Genomic DNA, 21,589 nt, shown 5'->3' with positions numbered 1-21,589 from the left:
CTTGCTGCTGTCCCATTGGTTGAGTGGCCTAGTGGGCGTGGCCTAGTGGGTCTCTTTGAGGGCTTTGAGGAGGAGAGGGGGGTTCTGGGTAATGATATGATCCTAGAGAGAGGACGACAACAACAACATCAACAAAAACAACTAAACAAAAAAAACACAACAACAACCAATCAGGTGCTAGGTGGGCAGGGCGTGCAGCCAGACAGGCAATGTGGAGGTGTTCTCTAACGTAGAAATAGGGTCTACAACAGACAACCATTATGAGGCAGTTTGATTAAATATTATCACATTTCAATTCAGTTTACATTTCTGTGTCTCCATCTGAATCTACTGATAATAATATATATAAAATGTATCATATATAGATAGTAATAAGCATCAGCTTATTATAGAACAATTACAGACTTTAAATGCATCTTTCTAGCCATCTCTGCTGTTAAAGGACTCAAGTATCAGAGGAGCCTCACGTTCTCCATTCTTGTGCTGGTAGTTTGGGCATGCTGGCATCATGTTAGTACAGAGCAGACCCGGACAAGGGGGAGAGGAAGAAGGTCTAGAACATGGAGACCATGAGGATGAAGCTATGAGAGTCAAACTGCCCCGGGTGCCGCCTGCAGACTCTAAGTCCAGGGAGGATCAGGAGGGACGCATGCATGGAAACACAGAAACACATGCAAACAAACACACACGCACACCCAGAGGTGGTGGATGACTGGGAGGCTTTCAAAGAGGTCCATAGTAGTGTGAAGTTCAGCCACCCACCGGACAAGGTCAACGGAAAGGAGAGGGACAGCCTCTCCACACCTGGCTCTGGGTTGTGTGTGTGTTTGAGAGAGAGCTAGCGAGAGAGGAAGAGAGCAAGATGGTGCCGTGTGTCCCTGGACTCTGTTCTACTCCTATCCACTCACACTGTGTACAATGTGCAAGCTCAACACATTTCAATCAGTGTTTGTGGCAGTGTGTGTGTGTGTGTGTGTGTGTGTGTATGTGCGTGCCCTTGTGAACTTACACTGAGTGCTGGGGTCGGTATCCGTGGTCAGCTTGACGTAGTTGCTAGGAAAGAGACCCTCTCGCCCATTGAGCTCTCCCTTCCACCAATCACAGTCATCCTTGCTGATCACCGTGATCACCTGACCCTTCAGGAAGGCCAGCTCGTCGTCGTTTTGGGCCACGTAGTCGTACATGCCGATCACCTGACACAGAGCTAGAGACAGGGAGGGACTCAGCTTATTGTCCTCCTCTATAGTCTAATGAACTCATACTGACACAGAGCTAGAGACAGGGAGGAACTCTGCTTATTGTCCCGCTACAGTCTAATGAACTGATATTACCAGCAATACAGTTAAATAACTATTCACCTTCATATTGGGACTAAATATACACTTGGTTAGAGGACGACCTGAGATTAGTATACACTGACCTTTCTGATGTTTGGAAACCAATAAATTCTAATTAAGCAACTATGTTAGCAAGGGGAATTATGCCGCTTTTCCACTGCATGGTACCAGCTCGACACGACTCGACACGACTCGACTCAGCTCGCATTTTTTGCGTTTCCACCGCGGTACCATGGTATCTGGTACCTGAAGTGGCTGCTTTTTCTAGTACCTACTCGCTCTAGGTTCCAAGCGAGCTGAGCCGATGCTAAAAGGTGACGTCGGCAGACGGCCGGCGACTGATTGGCCAGAGAGTGTGACGAAGTCACGAGAGCGACATGGCAACCATGCTGGTAACATCCATAGCAGCGCCGCAGCCAACATGTTCCACTTCTCCAACTTCTTCAACATGCCGGCTAATAATAGTAATGTGATCGATGTCCTCCATTGTTGTTATGTGGGTTCTGTCCATGTGTGGGTTGCGTATGTGTTGTTTGCGTCGCGTACACAAATACGTCACGGCCCTTTCGCGCAGCCGACCCCGCCCACGTCCAGGAGGTACTATTTGCGGTGGAAAAGCACCCGTGTTGCTACCGTGTCGAGTCGTGTCGTGTCGAGTCGTGTCGAGTCGAGCTACATGTGCGGTGGAAAAGCGGCATTAGACCAATTCCCTTTAAACGGAAGAAAAAGGAACCCAAATCAGGGAGCGTTGTCTCTGATTGGATAGGGCTGTTTTTTGATTTGGTACATAGATGGGTCTATTTCTGAGTTCGTACATAGGTTGTTTCTGATTGGATACATTGATGATGCGCTGTTTGCATTCTGCTTTCCCCAACAAGAGGGACAGTGTTTGGGTTGAAGGCCGGTTCTGTGCTGGTTACCTGAGTGAGAGGGAGCCAACTTGGGTGGAAGGGGTTCCGTGGGCGTGGTCTTGCTGGTGCTGGGGCTCAATAGCTTCACATAATTGGCCGGAAACCAACCAATCTGGCGCTTCTTCCCCCGGGCCTGGTGCAACACACCAGATTGAATGGTTAATTGAATTAGTAGTTAGTAGTTCAGGAGAAGTGTTCTGTACTCTGACTGGCTGTGCATCTGGGCATGGCAGTCCAGCGTAGTTCGGCTAAAGAGGCGTTAGTGGAAGGGACCGGGGGTCGTGAGTGGGAGGGGCTGGGGGCGTGGGTGGGAGGGGCTGGGGGTTGTGAGTGGGATGCTGGGGGGGGTCGTGAGTGGGAGGGGCATGAGTGGGAGGGGCTGGGGGGGTTGGGAGTGGGAAGCCCTCTGGGTCGTGAGTGGGAGGGGATGTAGGGCATGAGTGGGAGGGGATGTGGGGCATGAGTGGGAGGGGATGTGGGGCATGAGTGGGAGGGGATGTGGGGCATGAGTGGGAGGGGATGTGGGGCATGAGTGGGAGGGGCTGGGCTAGTGAGTGGGAGGGGCTTTGGGAGTTTCAATGGTACGACTGTTCGAACAAATAGGTACAGGCTGGCCAGCATTTTTTATTTCTGGAATATATAAGAATTGCTAGGGGATCTGATTTTATTAATCCCATTATATATGATCAATATCGATCAGCATTTACTACAGATGTATCCATGTCATTAAAAGAAACAAGCTAGTTGAAATGTTATAGATTGCAACTTTAATTCCCTCCTGTTGCCCCATGGCTGATGTTTACCTGGAGTTCTCCCTCCCACCAGCCTCCTGGGTTCTTCTTCCGGATCAGGATGAGCTGTCCTGGGGCCAGGGTCAGCTGTTCAGCCCCGGTAGCGCTGTATGGAGCTATCACTTGGGCGATCTCTGAGTAGAGGAGAGGAGGAGAGGAGGAGGGAGGGATTATTACTTTGATCACTTAAATGCGCAAGGATATCATAAATTATGGTCACAAGCATCAGATTGATGGACTGCTGACCTGGCTTCTTGCCCAGACTGCCAGTTTTCCCTGCCGGACCCAACGACTAGAGAGAAAGGTTGGAAGAAAGCAGAAGAATTATTGAAAGAAATTAAGGATAAACAGCAGCCAATGACACTAACGGTTGCCCGCTTGCCCGGGGCAAGTAAAAAAAATGTTTGGGTAAATTGAGATTTTTTCTAGTTGCCCGAACGGGCAAGTGAATTTTGGGTGGATGTTAATAAAAGCTAGTTATTTAAATGTTTTTAGAAACTGCAGAATCACCTTTTGTTCCGCAAAATCACACAAAATAGAAGTATTTGCAATTGATCAGCGCGCTGTCTTCTCTTCTCTTGGAAAGCGAGTTAACAGACACGCATCGCTTCAGTGCGAATATAGCCCCGCCTTCTGTCACTCACTCGCAGTGCGGTCTCTGGCAGTGATTCGCTAAAGGTTAGCCAACACAGCTAGCATCTCAAGTGCAGCGCCTCCGCGAACGGTTTAGGTAGAAGGAAAATGGAGTAGTGATGGAGGAATGCAGTTTAGAAGAACTATGGATTGAGGCAAATTATCAAGGAAAGTCATTTTGCAACTAAACATGGTGTTTTCAATCAATGAATAAGAGAAGGTTTCTTAGGAAATAGGTAAATTGCCTTCAAACAGAAAACATTCTTCAGCGCAATGGCCATATATTTATTTGCGAGTGTTTGGCTTGGTGCATTCGATTATATTTGCCCTGAACTTTAACTAGATGTGTCAAGTGTCAAAATTGTAAGATATCTACCTTTATTTGTGTCTCATAGTAAGACAGCGCTCCCAACTGATAACGACCAACTGATACTGATAATTATTTCAGGTGGAAATGTTATTTTCCACTTATGCTGTGTTCCATGGCTTTATTCACTTTAACCAAGTATTATCCCCATTGAATATTTCACTTGCACAACAATCTTTCTTTGGGCACAAAGATGACATTATCGCCCTTGCAGTTGTGGAGATATACTCTATTTACTTTGGGTATGTTCTTTCTTGAAAAAAACGTTTCCCCTGATATCGAAAATGGTATAGAATATCGATATTTTTCCAGGAATAGTGTCGAAGTTAGAAAATCCAGTATCGTGATTGACAACCCTACTAGAAACACGATTGTGATTATTCTGTTAGAGCTACAAGAAACTTGAAAGTTAAAAAAGACATATCTTTGCTACTACCTCTGACATTTTTTGCATCAAATCATGCAGGTCTACATATAACTTGGCGATAGCTTTAATAGGTTGCAACGGTGGACTGAAATCACTTCATGGCACGATGTGACTGTGTGGAAGCTAACATTCAGCTTCAGTCTGAGCTAGGATGATTTTTCTGAGCCCCCCCCAAAACCAGGCCGGGTGCCTGGCAAAAAGAGGCCCGTGCACGATTCTGATTATAATTTGGGCAAGTGAACATTACATTCGGGCAAGTTGAACCTGACCTCTACTTGCCCGATGGGCAAGTGCTTTTGAAACCTTAGTGTCAACCCCTGAACAGTTTTACTTCAAATGAAGTACACACATCTATACCTATACCATATATATATCTAAACACACGCACACAGACATTGTAATTTCAGGGTGGGAAAGATAATATGAAATTTTAATCAGGCCATCCAAACTATGCCAGAATGTCCCTCTGTAATTTTACAACTTATAACATTCGTTCACCACCAATGACTCTTAAAAGCAGTGCCAATATTTAAATATTTTTTAATTATTCAGCAAACAAAAGGCAACAGTCTGATTATCATTTAGGGGGCCACTCAATGACATGCAGAAGCATCATCTTCATGGATGGTGTCATTAATAATGAATGCACAGAGAAGGATTCACAAATGTATTTTGTGATTTATTTATAAATTACTCTCTTCTCACAAATACATTTCAATGCACGCAAATCATTATGCGGCCTCGGTAGCCTTTTAGCCATCACATTTCTGTTTTGATGTTCCTCGTCTTCATTGTCATATAGACCTACTAGCAAGGCGCTACCATTTTCTTCTGTTATTGACAGATATTTTGAATTTAGGACAGGGTGGATGGCCACCTAACTTAGGGATCCTAACTTAAGAAACTCCTAATTTAGGATAGTTCTGTAATAGCTAAATTCCTATCTTAAGATAAGATAGGATTTCTTCCTAAATTAAGTTAGGACACCTCCTTCTGTAATATCAAAACCCCTAAATGCCTTCCTATCTCAAGATAGGATAGGATTTCAAAGTTAGGAAGTTTCTGTAATGAGGCCCCTGGTCTCTATTTATATGTGGATTTTTGAGACTCTCCTGACGTGGCTGGATTCATAAAAGCATTTTTTTCAACAAGGAACTCTCTTTTAGATTGTCGGTGCCGTTAAAGTAGCATTAATAATCGTTTACTACTTAACAGCACCGACAATCCCAAAACCCAGTCGTAACCAGATGGAAAAAGTGTGTAGTTCAAAACGTGACGCAGCTTTTACTTCTTCGCCACCTAGAGATTGTTATGTACCATCATTCAAAAACCCCATGTTATTTCCCATAGACATTTGACCGAGGGAACCGGAAGGCACAGAGGCTGGACTAATGGTGCGTTTTAATATCCATCCGTCTCGGAGGTCCGAGGACGTTGCCTAGCGACACGCACAAACACGCCCCTTTTCCTCGGACGGCGATCTCGCCATCTCGGTTGAACTCAGTGGTGACCGAGCGAAATTCCGAGACAGAATTCAAGATGGCTGCGCCCATTGTGACTTGAAGTATGAACTGTTTTCATTGTGCTTGGACCACTTTGGTGGTTTAAATGGTAATTTCAATCACTCGTATTACTGCAATACCTTACTGCGTCCGTATCTCTGCCTATGTACACAAATATATTGTATTTGTGTACAGCACTTTGGTCAACTACTGTTGTTTTAAATGTGCTATATAAATAAACTTGACTTGACTTGACTATGGCCTATAGCCTACTTATATTGGATCGCCTGGTCCTCTGCCAATGCTACCGCGACAACAGCTTTCCGGGTGGCGTCCATGTTTTCCTCCAACGACCGAGCGAAATAATAAAACGCTTGAAGTGTGGGCGTGGCATCAGATCCGAGATCCGAGTCGGTTCGCAGAGAATACTCGAACGCACCATTATTCTTCAGAGGTCGAGACTGCAGTCATGTGATTGGCTGAAAACGAGGGAGGCATCTGATTGGCTACCGAGAGTTCCTTGTTGAAAAAAATGCATTTGTGAATCCAGTCATGTCAGGAGTCTCAAAAATCCACACATAAATACAGACCAGTTCAAACACAAATGCAAATAGTTCACAAATGAAAAGCGTCTTGTTAATTAAAGTTTAAAAGTTTGTATATAAATGTAACAACATCCAAATACATTTTTGATGAAAATTGCAAATATCTTGTGGATTCATATATTTATGGATTTATATATCATTTATTTGATGTGTGGATCAGAAATGTGTTTGTGAAACTTATTTTTGTTTATGGATTTATTTTACATTTATACATACCGATATTCATTTGTGTGTGCATTGAAATGTATTTGTGAGAAGAGATTCATTTATATATAAATCACAAAATACATTGGTGAATCCTTCTCTGTGCATCCATTAGGTGAGTGATGCATGCAGCGCTCAAATATTATTCTTCATAACTTTTCAGTTGCCTCAGCATATTAGAATGCTGAGGCATTCAAACTCTAAATATTGAAATCTTTATTCTTTATTCTTCCGCCGTTTTTTTGGTCTTCAACTCCTCCGCCATACTTTTGGCAACAGAAACCATTCAACTATTAAAACGTTCAGCTCTTTAACGTCATGATGGCTATAATTCAGCGTTTTTTAACTCTTTCAAAATTTTAAACTATTCAGCTTTTTCCACATTTTTTTTAACATGGGAGTCAATAGGAGGACGGCAGAGCCATTTCCTCTGGTACTTCAACTGTTTAAGACGTAACTCAATCGATTTTCAACCGTTTATCTTCGTTCCAACCATTTAACAAATGTACACACTCTTCAATAATGTCTACGGATTTTTGATATCATTTAACTTTCTTCAGAATCACAGTTTTAGTTTCAAACCGTCATACTTTTCAGTTGCTCTCATTGATTTCCGTTGACGTCAGAACTGAGGACGTTCAGGCACACTCACACACACACGCAATAGCTTTGCCATTCTCTTAAGAAACACACACACACACACACACACACACACACACTACCAATACTACTACTACCATTACTACTACTACTTCAGCTACTTCTCCTGCCAATACAACTACTACAACAATTACTACTAGGCCTACTACCTTATACTTCAGCTACTACTTCTACCTAAGCTACAACAACTATTTCAGTGGTGGAAACTAAACCGAGTTTTATCACTTCAACTAATTGAAGAGAACATGAGGAATCGGGGAGTCCGGATAAAGTATTGACAGAGACTTTATTGTTACCCGCAAACGAGAAACAACAACGCAGAGCGAGGTTTGCAAAGACACTGCCGGGTCGTCCGATCCCGGTCTTTATCCATTCAAACTGAGCTGTTTTGCATATCAAATGACCGCCTTCGGTACAGGCTCAGAATTCCCTCATATGGCAGGGACGGTCAACCATAAATTCCTTTAAGTATGTGGTCATCTCCTGCAGATAATCTAAATAATGGGAGGATGTCAGTACGCCTTAGCCCTAGACTGCCTGGCTCTGTATGAGGCCCAACTCTGAGTCCAGAGGTGTTTTTTTCTGCTTTCCACCATTAAAAGGTGCCTTGACATGCTATTTTATGGATGCTTTAATATAGGTATTAGTGGGCCACTAACATAGTATTCAAAGACGTTCCCGAAATTCAGCCGTGGTGCATAGTTACAGCCACCCCACCCACTATATATTATCACGGCCAAAAGCTGTGTGAGCCGATATTATGAATCTCAAACGACCGTGTTGGGTTCTCCGACGTTCCTGGTTCTTCCACGTCCACATCAATGTGAAGTAGACTGAACCGTGACAAGGAGGAGAAAGGGATTGTTGCCGGGCAGCGCTTAGGCACCTCCGCCTCCTGCAGCGCGGTAGTACCTCGGCAGCGGGAAGCGGGGCTCAAGCGGGAGACATTCGCCGCCAACAATCCCTTTCTCCTCCAAGTCGTGGTTCATGTTCTTGAGGGAGTCAAAGCCAAAGTTCCTTTCCCCCAATTCATTCTCAACCATGGCTGAGATAACCCCCACTACGAGTCTCGTTGTAGAAATACCAGAGACGAGAGTCCGACGTGTTATGCGCCATAACACCAAAAGCAGAACGGTTATCCAAATAACAAGGAAGTGTACAACGCTTGCGTTACAGTCCTGGAGCTCTATATCTAAATAATATCATACATAGATATCTATATTATATAATACATATTATCACTGCCAAAAGCTGTGTGCGCCTCCAGACGATATTATGAATCAAAAAACGACTTTGTCTGGTTCTGCAACGTCTCTGGTTCTTCTACTTTCACATCAATCTGAAGTAGACTGAACCGCACGCTGCCTGATGCCGGTGGTGCCTCGCGGCAACCGGCGGCATGTCGCAGTTCATGTACTTCAGGGAGTCAAAGCCAAAGTTCCTTTCCCCCAATTCCTTCTCAACCATGGCTGAGATAACCCCCACTACAGTCTCGTTGTGGAAATACAAGAGACGTCAAAGAACCGACAAGAAACACTTACACACACACATTATGTGGCGCTCACACGGTCGTGTCTCATTGGCGGGCCAAGTCTCTGGGCGGGCCAGGCAGAGTAAGGGGAGGAGCTTACTGCAGCGTGACGACATAGGAAACCACATTCCAAATCAGCGGGCTTGAGCCTCCGTTTTTTTCCAAAGGCGAGCAGAACACCTAGTTCTCGTTTTAAACCGAACGCAAGTTTTAGCCACTTGGGGACCATAGGCAGGCGAGGGGAACTCATATTTATGTTAGAGAACCTCATAATGTGCAATTTTCATGCCATGGCACCTTTAATGTATATGCCTGATATATATATATAGGCCTGATAATGCTCAAAGTTAATATAAAAGTAATGGTTAATTTCCCCCATACTACCTACTACTTCAGCTACTACCTACTACTTCAGCTACTACCTACTACTTCAGCTACTACAACTACTTCAGCTACTACCTACTACTTCAGCTACTACTACTACCACTTCAGCTACTACATACTACTTCAGCTACTACTACTACCTCAGCTGCTACCTATTACCTCAGCTACTACCTACTACGTCAGCTACTTCTACTACCATTTCAGCTTCTAGTACTACTACTACTTCAGCTACTACAATTACTTCAGCTACTACAACTACTTCAGCTACTACCCACTACTTCAGCTACAACTATTACTTCAGCTACTACAACTACTTCAGCTACTACTACTATTTCAGCTTCTATTACTACTTCAGCTTCTACTACTTCAGCTTATTACTTCAGCTACTACTACTTCAGCTACTACCTACTACTTCAGCTACCACTACTTCTTTAGCTACTGCCTACTACTTTAGCAACTACTACTACTACTACTTCAGCTACTACTTTCAGATTCTTTGGTTCAATCAATTTTACATTTCTTAATTTTCAGCAATGCTTCGCACTTTTCATTCAGCCGTCAGCATTCACATGCATTTTCTGCAGGAAATGCAATTTCTAGTATTCACACCCTAGATATTGAAATCTTTATTATTCTTATTATCGTGAATGCTGTAGCATTCACACATCACTCTAGATATTGAAATCTTAATTATTCTTATTTTTATTCTTCCTCCTCCCGTTTTTTGGTGTTCAACTCCTCCGCCATACTTTCAGCTACAGAAACCATTCAAATATCATAACGTTCAGCTCTTTAACGACATGATGGCTATCGATCAGCGTTTTCAACTCTTTCAACTTTTTAAACTATTCAGCTTTTTCCACTTTTTTTTAACATGGGAGCCATGTGTATGTGCGTGCTTGCTGTGTATGCAGGCCTTCGCGAGTGCTGTGTGTGTGTGTGAGCTGCAGGCTGCTTGGCACATGCACACATGAGTAACTTGAGTAACTGGTGCGACAGGCCTGCTATTATATATCTATATATCGTACAGTTTATCTTCGTTCCAACCATGTAACAAATCGACACACTTGTATCTTCAATAATATCTACGGATCAGAATCACAGTTTTAGTTTCCAACCGTCAGAGTATTCAGTTGCTCTCATTGATTTCCGTTGACGTCAGAACTGAGGACGTTCAGGCACACTCACACACAAACGCAATAGCTCCGCCATTCTTTTAAAGAGACACACACACACAAACACACACACAGGCAATGGCTCCGCCATTCTCTTAAGACACACCAACACACACACACAAACACACACAGCTTTATTCCAATACGATTTTAACATTTTGAACTTCGTTAAAATCTCTCACTTGATTAGAGCTAATCAACATTTCTACTGCCTACTACTACTACCACTACTACGACTACCATTACTACTACTACTACTTCAGCTACAACTACTACTTCAGCTACTACTACAACCATTACTACTACTCCTACCAATACAACTACTACTACTACTACTACTTCAGCTACTACCTAATACTTCAGCTACTACTTCTACCTAAGCTACAACAACTACTTAAGCTACTACCTACTACTTCAGCTTCTACCTACTACTTCAGCTTCTGCCTACTACTTCAGCTACTAGTACTACTACTTCAGCTTCTACCTACTACTATCTCAGCTACTACCTATTACCTCAGCTACTACCTACTACGTCAGCTACTTCTACTACCACTTCAGCTTCTACTACTACTTCAGCTACTACAATTACTTCCGCTACTACTACTACTTCAGCTTCTATTACTACTTCAGCTTCTGCCTACTACTTCAGCTACAACTACTACTTCAGATACTACCTACTACTTCAGCTACTACCTACTACTTCAGCTACTACTACTTCTTTAGCTACTTCTACTACAACTTCAGCTACTTCTACTACTTCAGCTACTACAACTACTTCAGCTACTACCTAATACTTCAGCTTCTACTACTTCAGCTACTACTACTTTAGCTACTACAACTACTATTATTTCAGCTACTACTACTTATACTACAGCTACTACTACTTCAGCTACTACTACTACTTCAGCTACTACTTTCAGATTCTTCGGTTCAATTAATTTTACATTTCTTCATTTTCAGCAATGCTTTGCCCTTTTCATTCAGCCGCCAGCATTCACACGCGTTTTCTGCAGGAAATGCAATTTCTAGTGTTCACACCCTAGATATTGAAATCTTTATTATTCTTATTTTTATTCTTCCTCCTCCCGTTTTTTGGTGTTCAACTCCTCCGCCATACTTTCAGCTACAGAAACCATTCAAAACGTCAGCTCTTTAACGCTATGATGGCTATCTATCACGGTTTTCAACTCTTTCAACTTTTAAACTATTCAGCTTTTTCCAATTTTTTTTAACATGGGAGTCAATGGGAGGACGGCCGTCCTCCCTTTTCCTCTGGAACTTCATCTGTTGTATGTATGTACTGTGATAGAAATTAACCTTACATTTTATGTTAAACTATGATTATTATTAGGCCTACATATCATATAGATCAGTGGTTTTCAAACTGTGGGGTGCGCCCCCCCTAGGGGGCACCAGAGTTCTTCAGGGGGGGCGCGACGTGAGAAAAAAATAAACCCGAAAAAACCCCTGAAAGTCGATGATTCAAATCATCAGTCGTACTTCAACTGTAGAAGTAACATAACTAAATCAATTTTCAACTGTTTATCTTCGTGCAAACCATTTAACAAATCTACACACTTGTAACTTCAATAATATCTAAACAGAATTTCGATATCATTTAAAATTTCTTCAGAATCACCGTTTTAGTTTCATACCGCTTCGTTTTCATTGAAGACGTCTGCCCATTCTGATACACCTACTTCTAGACATCGTAACAAATTCCTTTTTCAACCGTTTACCATCGTTCAATCCATTAAACAAATCTGCACACTTGTATCTTCAATACTATCGAATTTTGATAGCATTTATACTTTTTTCTGAATCACAGTTTTAGTTTCAAACCGGCATTGTTTTCAGTTGCTTATAATAATTTAGGTCACCATAACAACGTCGTTAAACAAACAAACCCCGCCGAATAGTCGAATCTCTGGACTGAAAAGGCAGATCTGATTCGACTCAGAAAATTCAGAGTCGGGGACCCTGAATAAATCTGTGTAAACTGGCGGTTTACACAGATTAAGATGTTCAAATGTATTTAAAAAAGGTTAAGCTAAAACATGCTTAGATAAAGTTGTTAAATTGTGTTAAGAAATGTGTTTAAAAACGCACAAAGATGTTGTAATGTTTCAGAAATATGTTTAAAATGTTTACAAAATATGTTTAAAAAATGTTTCAAAAATATGTTTCAAATGTTTTAAAATTATGATCAGAGATGTTTAAAATAATTAAAATAGGTTTCAAAACACAGGTATTTAGAACTTTTTTTGGGGGGGGGGGCTCAGCTGACATTTTTTCTCTGAGGGGGTGCTCCCTCTCTCACACTTTGAAAACCCCTGATATAGATACTTTAATAGTGGAAAAGAGCTGATCACCATTAGCCTAGGTGTTATGTGCCATGTGACACCAGTGAGTGAGTCCAGTCCATTCCCATCTGATGTGCCATGTGGCACACCAGTGAGAGGGTCCAGTCTACTCCCATTTGATGAACTCTCTGAAGACAATGCTTAGATTCACACGTGTGCATCATCTCTGTTTGAATAAGGATAATATATGTTCTAAGGTCACATTGGGATTCAGAAGACATGAGAGTATACTGACATCCACACAGTATGACCCAGAAAAACATTCTATGCACATCAATATTTGATGAAAGTCCAACTTTGTATTGAGTAAGGATTGGGGATATAAGGAGCTGTACGGGATTCATTCAGTAGTGTGTATCCGCGACAACTTTGTTGTCTCTCGTTTGCGGGTGGCAATAAACTCTCCATCTATACTTGACCTGGACTCTCCGATTCCTCTTTGCTTATAGCTAGTTGAAGTGAATTAGATAAGTTGTTATTATTAATGCTACCACAGTACATGTGCATGTGCGTGCTTGCGGTGTATGCATGCGTTCGCGAGTGCTGTGTGTGTGTGAGCTGCAGGCTGCTTGGCACATGCGCACATGAATAACTTGAGTTTGTGGTGCTACAGGCCTTCTATTATAGTACAGTGTTTTCCCTATATGCACCTAGCAGTGGCGGTACGCCGCTGCTGAAATATCACCGCCGCTGCTGAATTTCATTTTTTTTAACAAGAGGAGAGGAGAGCTTCAGCTTAACTCTTTAAAATACGAATCTTATATTATAATATAACATTCAGTGCGCTACGGACGCTGGATATGCGCTTCATGGAATCTGCTCCCCCTCCATATCCGCTGTGCCACTTCAGTGGAGTCATTCAAAAAGCTCCTGAAGGCACACCTCTTCTTAGAGGCCTATGGCCTTTAACCTGCCCCCCCCCCCTGTGTACACCTCTTGTTAAGCGACCTTGGGTACCTTGAAAGGCGCTATATAAATTGAATTTATTAGGGGTCCAAGCCAACAGGTTGGATCCCTATTGTTTTTGTAAGGATTATTCCTATTATTCTTACCTCCCTAAAAGTGGGACCACAGCCCAAACCGTAAATGGTGCCGACACGCGAATTGCATGACTAGATCCAGATCTCTTCGGACTACGCAGACGACAAAATCCAGACAAGCCGAACACTAGGTGGCGCTATTCCAAGGGAAAATGCGTTTGGGGCTATAACTCCCACACCGAACCTCCCACAGTCAAAAACTTGTACCCACATATTCACTGAAGTCTGCTGCATCTTTTGGCATAGGCCACGCCCATTTGCGTCGATAATTATTTTTCGCAAGATCGCGAAAACCGCAAAACTGCCTTTTCCCTACTCCTCCCACATTTCCTGACCAATCGATACCAAACTTTGCACACGACATCTTCAGACGCACACGAAAATAAATCATGAAACACTTTTTTTATCCGACCATCGATGACGAAACGGTAGCGTTTTGAATATTTGTCGCTTAGCTAAGTTTTAAGTCGAAAATCTAAAATCCAGAAAAAAAAGAGATTAGACATCGGATCGAGTCCAAATCTTAGACACATGTTAGCGGTACCCTTACTGACGTTCAAAAAGAAAATCTGAATATTTCGCCATTAGGGGGCGCAATAAACGAGGAAATTGTATATCATCTAATTGGCCAAAGGAATGTTCTTCAAACTCAAGGGAAACCATCAAGGGGTAATCCCGAGTATATATAGATAATATGGCCAAGAATTATTAATGTGGAAAAATTTCGCCACAAGGCGGCGCCAAAAAACTACGACATTGTATGTCTCCTAATTTGCCAATGGAATGTTCTGAAAACGCGTTTTGGGCTATAACTCCCACACCGAACCTCCCACAGTCAAAACCTTTATATCCACAGATTCACTGGAGTCAGCTGCATCTTTTGGCACACGCCGTGCCCATTTGTTTTGAACACATGCTTCGCGTTGTGCCGGCGAAATGCACATTTCTTGTCGCGTTGTGCCGGCGAAATGCACACTTCTTGGACCCCTGCATAACTGCTTGCAGTTCTAGTTATTATTATTATTCATGTCCAGGTCAATTCACGCACTTGTAAGTAAAGCATATAAACGGAAAGGAACTTCCGTAGAGTTGGAAATAAATTGGCATATTCTGAGTTTGCGGTTCAATAGATTCAAATGAAACATCGTTGCAACACAATTTACACCTCTAGCTAAATGTAGTAACCTAGAGAACCAGCTACAACATTGTTTTCATCCAAACGAGCCGTCTTTAGCGAACGGTGAATTGCATTGGCTTCTATGAGCTGTCGGCTTTCAGGCGTGAGGTTAGGGACCATCTGCAAAAAACTGCAGAAAACTACCACAATGGTAAAATGTCAATAGCGTCGTCGTTATTGACGCTAGAGCACCAAAACTCGTTCCATAGAGGCATGGCCTCTTTATGGTACTACTACAACCTTTAGCTTTGAATAATATATCTCTTCTTATTTTGTAAGATTTTTTATTTAGCAACAATTTCAATAGCGTCGCCATTATTGACTCTAGAGCCCCAAAACTCGTTCCATAGAGGCATGGCCTCTTTATGGTCCTACTACAACCTTTAGTTTTGAAAAATATATCTCTTCTTATTTTTGAGGATTTATTATTTAGGAACAATTTCAATAGCATTGCCATTATTGAATCTAGAGCCCCAAAACTCGTTTTATATAGGCTTGGGCTCTTTATGGTCTTACTGCAATCTTTGTGTTGGGGAGAGGGGAGGGAGTGGAAAGATGCATTGGTTAGAGGCACAGATCTTTTCGATTGTTGTAGTATTTGTGTCATGGGATTTTACTGTATAGGGTGGTTGGTGATATATTATTTGTTAAATAAATGTAAATAATTGTTTTAAAGATTATACTTGTATGATGTTCAATTTCTCCATATTTCCCCTAGTCATAACTGTGCACAAATGTACTGTATGTACACCCTTCTGGTGCCGGCAGAAAAGTCTCCCGGCACGGTGCGCTTTCCGAGCACACAAAAAAATGTGTGAGCGGAAAAGAATACATTTCACCTCCGCTGCTGCAACTCCATCCTAGGGGAAACTCTGTAGTAGTAAGATTATCTTGAGGTGTCCTGTTCAATGTACTGCTAGGCATGCAGCTAAATAACTTTGGATACTTTATGATAGGCAGAAACATAGATAGGTGGTTAACCTAACCTGATCTCACAAAGACGTTACAAACCAGGCCGGCTTTGAACAGGACCCTCACCTGACCTCAGGGAGACTTTAAACAGGAACCTAACCTGACCTTAGGGAGACATTACAACCCAGGCCGGCTTTTAACAGGAACCTAACCTGACCTCAGGGAGACGTTACAACCCAGGCGGGCTTTGAACAGGACCCTCACCTGACCTCAGGGAGACTTTTAACAGGAACCTAACCTGACCTCAGGGAGACGTTACAACCCAGGCCGGCTTTAAACATGAACCTGACCTGACTTCAGGGAGACGTTACAACCCAGGCCTGTTTTAAACAGGAACCTAACCTGAACAGATCCCTGTCCCCCTTCACTTCATTCACAGCTAAGCCACTAGAAGGAGTTTAGACAAATGGAGTCCAGATGTAATTAAAACAGGTCCAATCCGCTGCTCTATGAATATTTAAAGTCCTCGGAGCTATTCCATTTGATCCCGTCACACGACAGGAAAATGCATACATAAATCCATCCATATTATAATAAATTCACGGAAGCCTGGTATGTTTGAAATGCCTCTCTGGCTTGCTTACCAAAATGCGCTTAGCCTCGATACCGAAGCCCCTGCAACACTAGAGTTAAGCAAGCGACTGACAGGGCCATCTATGAAGCCTTCCCTCTCGCCAGCATGCCTACCATCCAAAAATAACCACAAAACCATGGGTTGTTTCCATGGCCTCTTGCATAACTACGCATTTACATCATCACAGAGCCGTGTATCATTGGCGACCGATTTTCTCTGGACATTAGATCATTAAGCATAAAATAATCCCCTTGGCTCAGCCCATCCATTTACTCTAGTCAGTGTAGGGCTGTACGGTATGTACTAAAATGTATGTAAAGGTATGATTTGAGGCATAGACGGTAGCGGTATTATATCACGGTATGTTAATTGTGTCTTCTAGTTTCAATATAAATGCTTCTGAAGGGGTATTGGTTAGGCAGCAAAACTGCATGAAAAGATTATTATTATTTTTTTCTCAAGTTACTTCCATCTCTTACAAACACTAATGTTTAATAGTATGGATTTCTTTCTCCACTTGCTCGATGACCTTGCCGTATAGTTTTGGCGTCTCAATTTGGCTGAATTGTGTGCGGGCAGGTAACGCGTACCTATGATTGAGTGTTTTGACCATCTCTTTAAAGCCCTTTCTATCGACATTTTGAAAGGGAACCATGTCCTTACACAGGTTGACAGTGACGGCGTTTGTGATCTCGTTCCAGCGCTGGTTTTTGTGGTCGTAAGAACTGGCTTTGGAAATTGCCTGCGGAAGCGATATCTGTGGAAGATATGCAGAGACAGCCTCACGCTACCAGCGTCTGTCTCGTACGGTGTGGATTGAGAATAGCATACTGCCTGAGAAGGCAGTATCGCTGTCAAATCTGTCCCTGGGTAAAAGTAACGTCGCGCCGAATTGAAAAAGGAACTACGTTTCGTTTCCATATTTTCAGTAAATGCCCGCAACTTTACTTTTTACATGAAACAGTAGTTACGTTACTGTATTAACGTGTTACTTACTTTGTAACGCGTTACACAGAACACTGTCTACCGGTCACACGTTAACGTCAAAATCCATACTGTTGCACAAAAGCACAAATGTACTTGCTATACAGTTTATACCATACACCCCTAAGTTAGAGTTTAATTATGAACACCAATGGAATGTAGCCAAGGTGTCTTGTGCTGGGAGTGTAACAAACCTCAGAGCTGGAGTCCCGTGGCTTCACATAATTGGACGGGAAGACCCCGTTCTTGCCGCTGACCACGCCGGTCCACCAATCCCCTTCTTTGCGGGTCACCAAGACGACGTCGCCCTGCTGGAAGCTGAGGTCTCCCTGTTCGCTGCTCTCGTAGGTATACATGGCCATATACTCTAGAGACAGACACAGCACCATGAGCCCCTGTGTGTGTGTGTGTGTGTGTGTGTGTGTGTGTGTGTGTGTGTGTGTGTGTGTGTGTGTGTGTGTGTGTGTGTGTGTGTGTGTGTGTGTGTGTGTGTGTGTATGTGTGTGTTTATGTGTGAGCTGCTCTCGTTGGTGCACAGGGCGAGATCATTCAGGGCCGATGTGTGCAGACAGTGGGTGTGGTTGTTGAGCTTGCATGTGTGTGAGCAGAGTTGTGTTTGATTTTGTGTGTGTTACCTTCCCCAGAATCTGACAGCTTTGTGGGGGAGGGAGAGGGGTGTTTTCCACAGGGGGGACTCTCTGACGCTCCAGACTCACTAGGAGGAAGAAGTGTGAAGGAATCAGTGGTCCTGAAATATATCAGGTAACACAGTCAAGACATTTACTATGTTTTATAAGATGTACTTACTTGTACTTACTTATTATATATTCGATGAACATAATATATATTTTTTGAAACATTACATTGATTATATGTATAGATATTCTTTTTTTATACACAAGCATCTATGTTGTATCCTCTAGCGTTGGTGTATTTAAATATCTTGTATATCTGTGTGGTGCACCAATGCACCACAGAGGAGTCCTTGTATGTGAAAGATCACTTGTCTCTTCACTTGTGACTCTTCCAGCCCATCACCTGGTCTTGCTGCGTGGGGGGGCCGGGGAAGGGGCTGCTGGGGGGGGCGGGGCAGTCATGGAGGCTGAGATGAGCTTAACGTAGCTCTTGGGGAACCAGCCCCTCTGGCCAGACTGCAGTTCCCCTAACCACCACATGTCCTGCTGCTCAAGAACTGTGATGACCTGCCACAAGAAGAGGAGTATGAGGAAGCCATGGGATACCATACTAAAGAAATGCATTACCATAATGCTCGAATGTAAACACTTATTATTGTTATTCTTTAAAATAAATCAATAAATAATATAACCAAGGCATGAGTGGTATGATAATTTCCACCTCATTCTTGTTGAAGTTGAGGTGGTTGTCCTTCTTGGCTCTCCACGGATACAAGGCCTGAGCCTGCAGGCCTTCTACCTTCTCTCCCTTAACAGAGAGAGAGAGAGAAAGAAATAAAGAGAGAAAGGGACAGAGAAATAAGCTTACAATAATTTCATCCTCAGTAACCGACTTACGACGAATATGACACCAAGAATGTGTCATATTGTAAGTCACTGTAAACATAATTTTCCTAATAATTGTAAAATAACATTATTTTAAGGGTTCCATGACATGCCACCAGGTGTGGTATGATTAGACGTTGCAAGTCGTTTGGAAAATCTGCCCCTTATGACATCACAGGTGGGCGTGTCCACCTAGATGAGTGACGGATAGATGAGCAACAATTGCTACAGTCCACTGGGTAGGCTGGTAGACTGCTCTATCCAGCACACATCTAGGTGGACACGCCCACCTGTGATGACATAAGGGGCAGATTTTCAAAACAGCTTGTAACGGCTAATCACACCACACCTGGTTGCATGTCTTGGGACCTTTAAAGTAACAATGCTACCTGTCCCAGGACAGGAGATGGGGAGGAGCCTGATGTCATGGTGGCGGGTGTGAAGGCGGAACGCTGGCGTAGTTGAGCGGAAGGAACACTAAGGGAAGGGTTCTGATTGGTGGAGGATGTTGGCCAGGCATCCCATCCCTCGCTGTCTGACTGGTTGGCTGTTGTGGAGGGCCAGCTACACACACAGACACAGACACATACAAACACTCTTCAATTGAGTTCTAAAATAAAATACATTTAAATCTTGTTTTTTAAATTTAGCTTTCAAACTATTTTCTATACATATCTGCAATGTACTGAGCTATCAGCCGGTACATACGTGGTGCTGAAGTCGGCCCAGTTACTGCTGACTGAAGAGGCGGAGGAGCTCTGTCCAGGGGCGGGGGGAGGGGTGGCTACAGGCTGCCGGGTGGGGGTGGGCGTGGCGGAGGCAGAGCTACGCAGGCTGATTGGTGCTTCGCTGTCAGGGATCCTCTCTGCGTAATTGGCCGGAAACCATCCAGTCCGTCCCCTCAGCTCTCCTCCTAGCCAACCAGGCTCCCCGGTTTGGGACTCATCCACCTATTGGAATAATGCAACAGCAACAAAAGCCATCAATTCCACATCCAAAGCAGTATAAGATCTGCATTAACACTCCCTATATCGACCACTGTATGGGGATGAGTGGTGGTTTTAAACCCAAAAGCAAAGAAAGGATATCCAAAATGCAGGATTATCCAGTATTCCTGACTTGTTGTCCTAGCAAACAATAGTTTGGGCCAACAACAGGAGGGAGGGCATTGCCTGCTTTAGTACTTATGGTGCCGTATGAAACTGGTCTGACAGGAGAATGTGTTTTTCTTGTTCAGACGGTTAGAGGTGCATCAGGCAGCAGGTCAAACAACAACAGGTGTAACAAACAACGACAACAACAAGGTGTGACTCAAATCAAGATAAAGACATGCATCCACTGGCTCTGAACGAGCCAACGAGCCGCTCTGAACAACTAAATCATGGCCTGTGATTGGTGAAGACAACACAGTGGGCGGGGCAAGAACTTACCCACTCCCCTTTAACCTTCAGGTTGGATGGCAAAGGAGAAAGCAAACAGTTATTACACATCCACACACGTGGGCAAATCCACACAAAGACCCACGCACACTATGAAGGGACAATCTAGAGTCAAACACATTTACGACACAGGAAGGTTTGGTAAGTGACACTAGGGCTGGCCCGAATACATCAATTCAAGCTTTGAATATTTGTTAGGTTTTCCCAACAAATATTGGAATATTCTGAGGGAGAAACTCAAAAAAAGTGAGTTCATAGTGCTCATCTTTTCCTGCCTGAGGGGTAGCCGGCGGAGACTCCTGCTGCAGAATCAGTTGTCAATTGATGCTTTTTTCCTGTTTACAACTACTGTTGTTTTGTTTTTGTAACGCAAAAAGATAAACTAGGATATCAGGTAGGATTACTGCGTGGGCACCATTAGCCTTCAGATCAACTCATCAGAGCATCAGTGCGGGTGAGAGAACGTCTCGGTCTGCTGATTATCACACTGGACGGCAGGTGTCCAAGTGCTACACTGAGGTGTTAGGATAATGGCCTAACATCCCAATACCAAACCAGTGAAGCCCAGACGTCACACGGCCTGCTCATCCTTTTGATGAGGGCTAGTGGTGGGTGGACTGGACTGGTGGAACTGGGGTGTCTCGCTCCCTTCCATACATATTAAGTATCATAAGTATTCACCGGGATATTCGTTTGGTTCGCAAATATATTTTTAGAAACCCCCCACCTGAAGCATATGAATCCAGAATTGAGATTTGAATGCATATGTAACAAACCAATATCTGAATCATCGAGCTCAGCACTAATAACCACTAACAACCAGATCAATACAGAATCTTCAATACAGAAACATCTTCACCGCCCGTCATTCCATTCATTTCCTGTCCCGCTCCAAGCTTGCATTCAGACACCCACCCACACAGGACTTTTACCAATCCATGTGACATTAATTGAGTGTACAGAAGTATGTGTTTGTGTGGTGTGTGGTGTGTA

General features: G+C 43.2%; 1 protein-coding gene and 1 long non-coding RNA gene across 6 annotated transcripts in view; both read right to left on the bottom strand.

Annotated features, from left to right (window-relative positions):
• The window catches only part of itsn1 (intersectin 1 (SH3 domain protein)), a 120,688-nt gene that overhangs the window by 39,420 nt on the left and 59,679 nt on the right, over nt 1–21,589 (bottom strand). For 4 of the 5 annotated variants that reach the window (XM_060072405.1, XM_060072407.1, XM_060072408.1 and 1 more), the window contains 11 exons: nt 20,588–20,602; nt 19,866–20,107; nt 19,547–19,721; nt 18,994–19,080; nt 18,676–18,839; nt 18,273–18,352; nt 17,832–18,004; nt 3,286–3,331; nt 3,052–3,173; nt 2,258–2,381; nt 1,010–1,204 (listed from right to left, as the gene is read on the bottom strand). In XM_060072405.1, coding sequence (XP_059928388.1) covers nt 1,010–1,204; nt 2,258–2,381; nt 3,052–3,173; nt 3,286–3,331; nt 17,832–18,004; nt 18,273–18,352; nt 18,676–18,839; nt 18,994–19,080; nt 19,547–19,721; nt 19,866–20,107; nt 20,588–20,602 — 1,423 coding nt within the window. The remainder of the gene's footprint in view (nt 1–1,009; nt 1,205–2,257; nt 2,382–3,051; nt 3,174–3,285; nt 3,332–17,831; nt 18,005–18,272; nt 18,353–18,675; nt 18,840–18,993; nt 19,081–19,546; nt 19,722–19,865; nt 20,108–20,587; nt 20,603–21,589) is intronic. The other variant, XM_060072406.1, reaches the window with a different exon arrangement.
• On the bottom strand, nt 7,666–11,891 carry LOC132472705 (uncharacterized). The gene is made up of 2 exons (XR_009529157.1): nt 9,447–11,891; nt 7,666–9,390 (listed from the first exon to the last, which is right to left on the bottom strand). It is a non-coding gene; the product is annotated as an uncharacterized LOC132472705 (long non-coding RNA).

This window comes from Gadus macrocephalus, chromosome 15 (genome assembly GCF_031168955.1).
Source record: "Gadus macrocephalus chromosome 15, ASM3116895v1".
NCBI lineage: Eukaryota > Metazoa > Chordata > Actinopteri > Gadiformes > Gadidae > Gadus > Gadus macrocephalus.
This window is presented reverse-complemented; position numbering and strand designations above follow the sequence as displayed.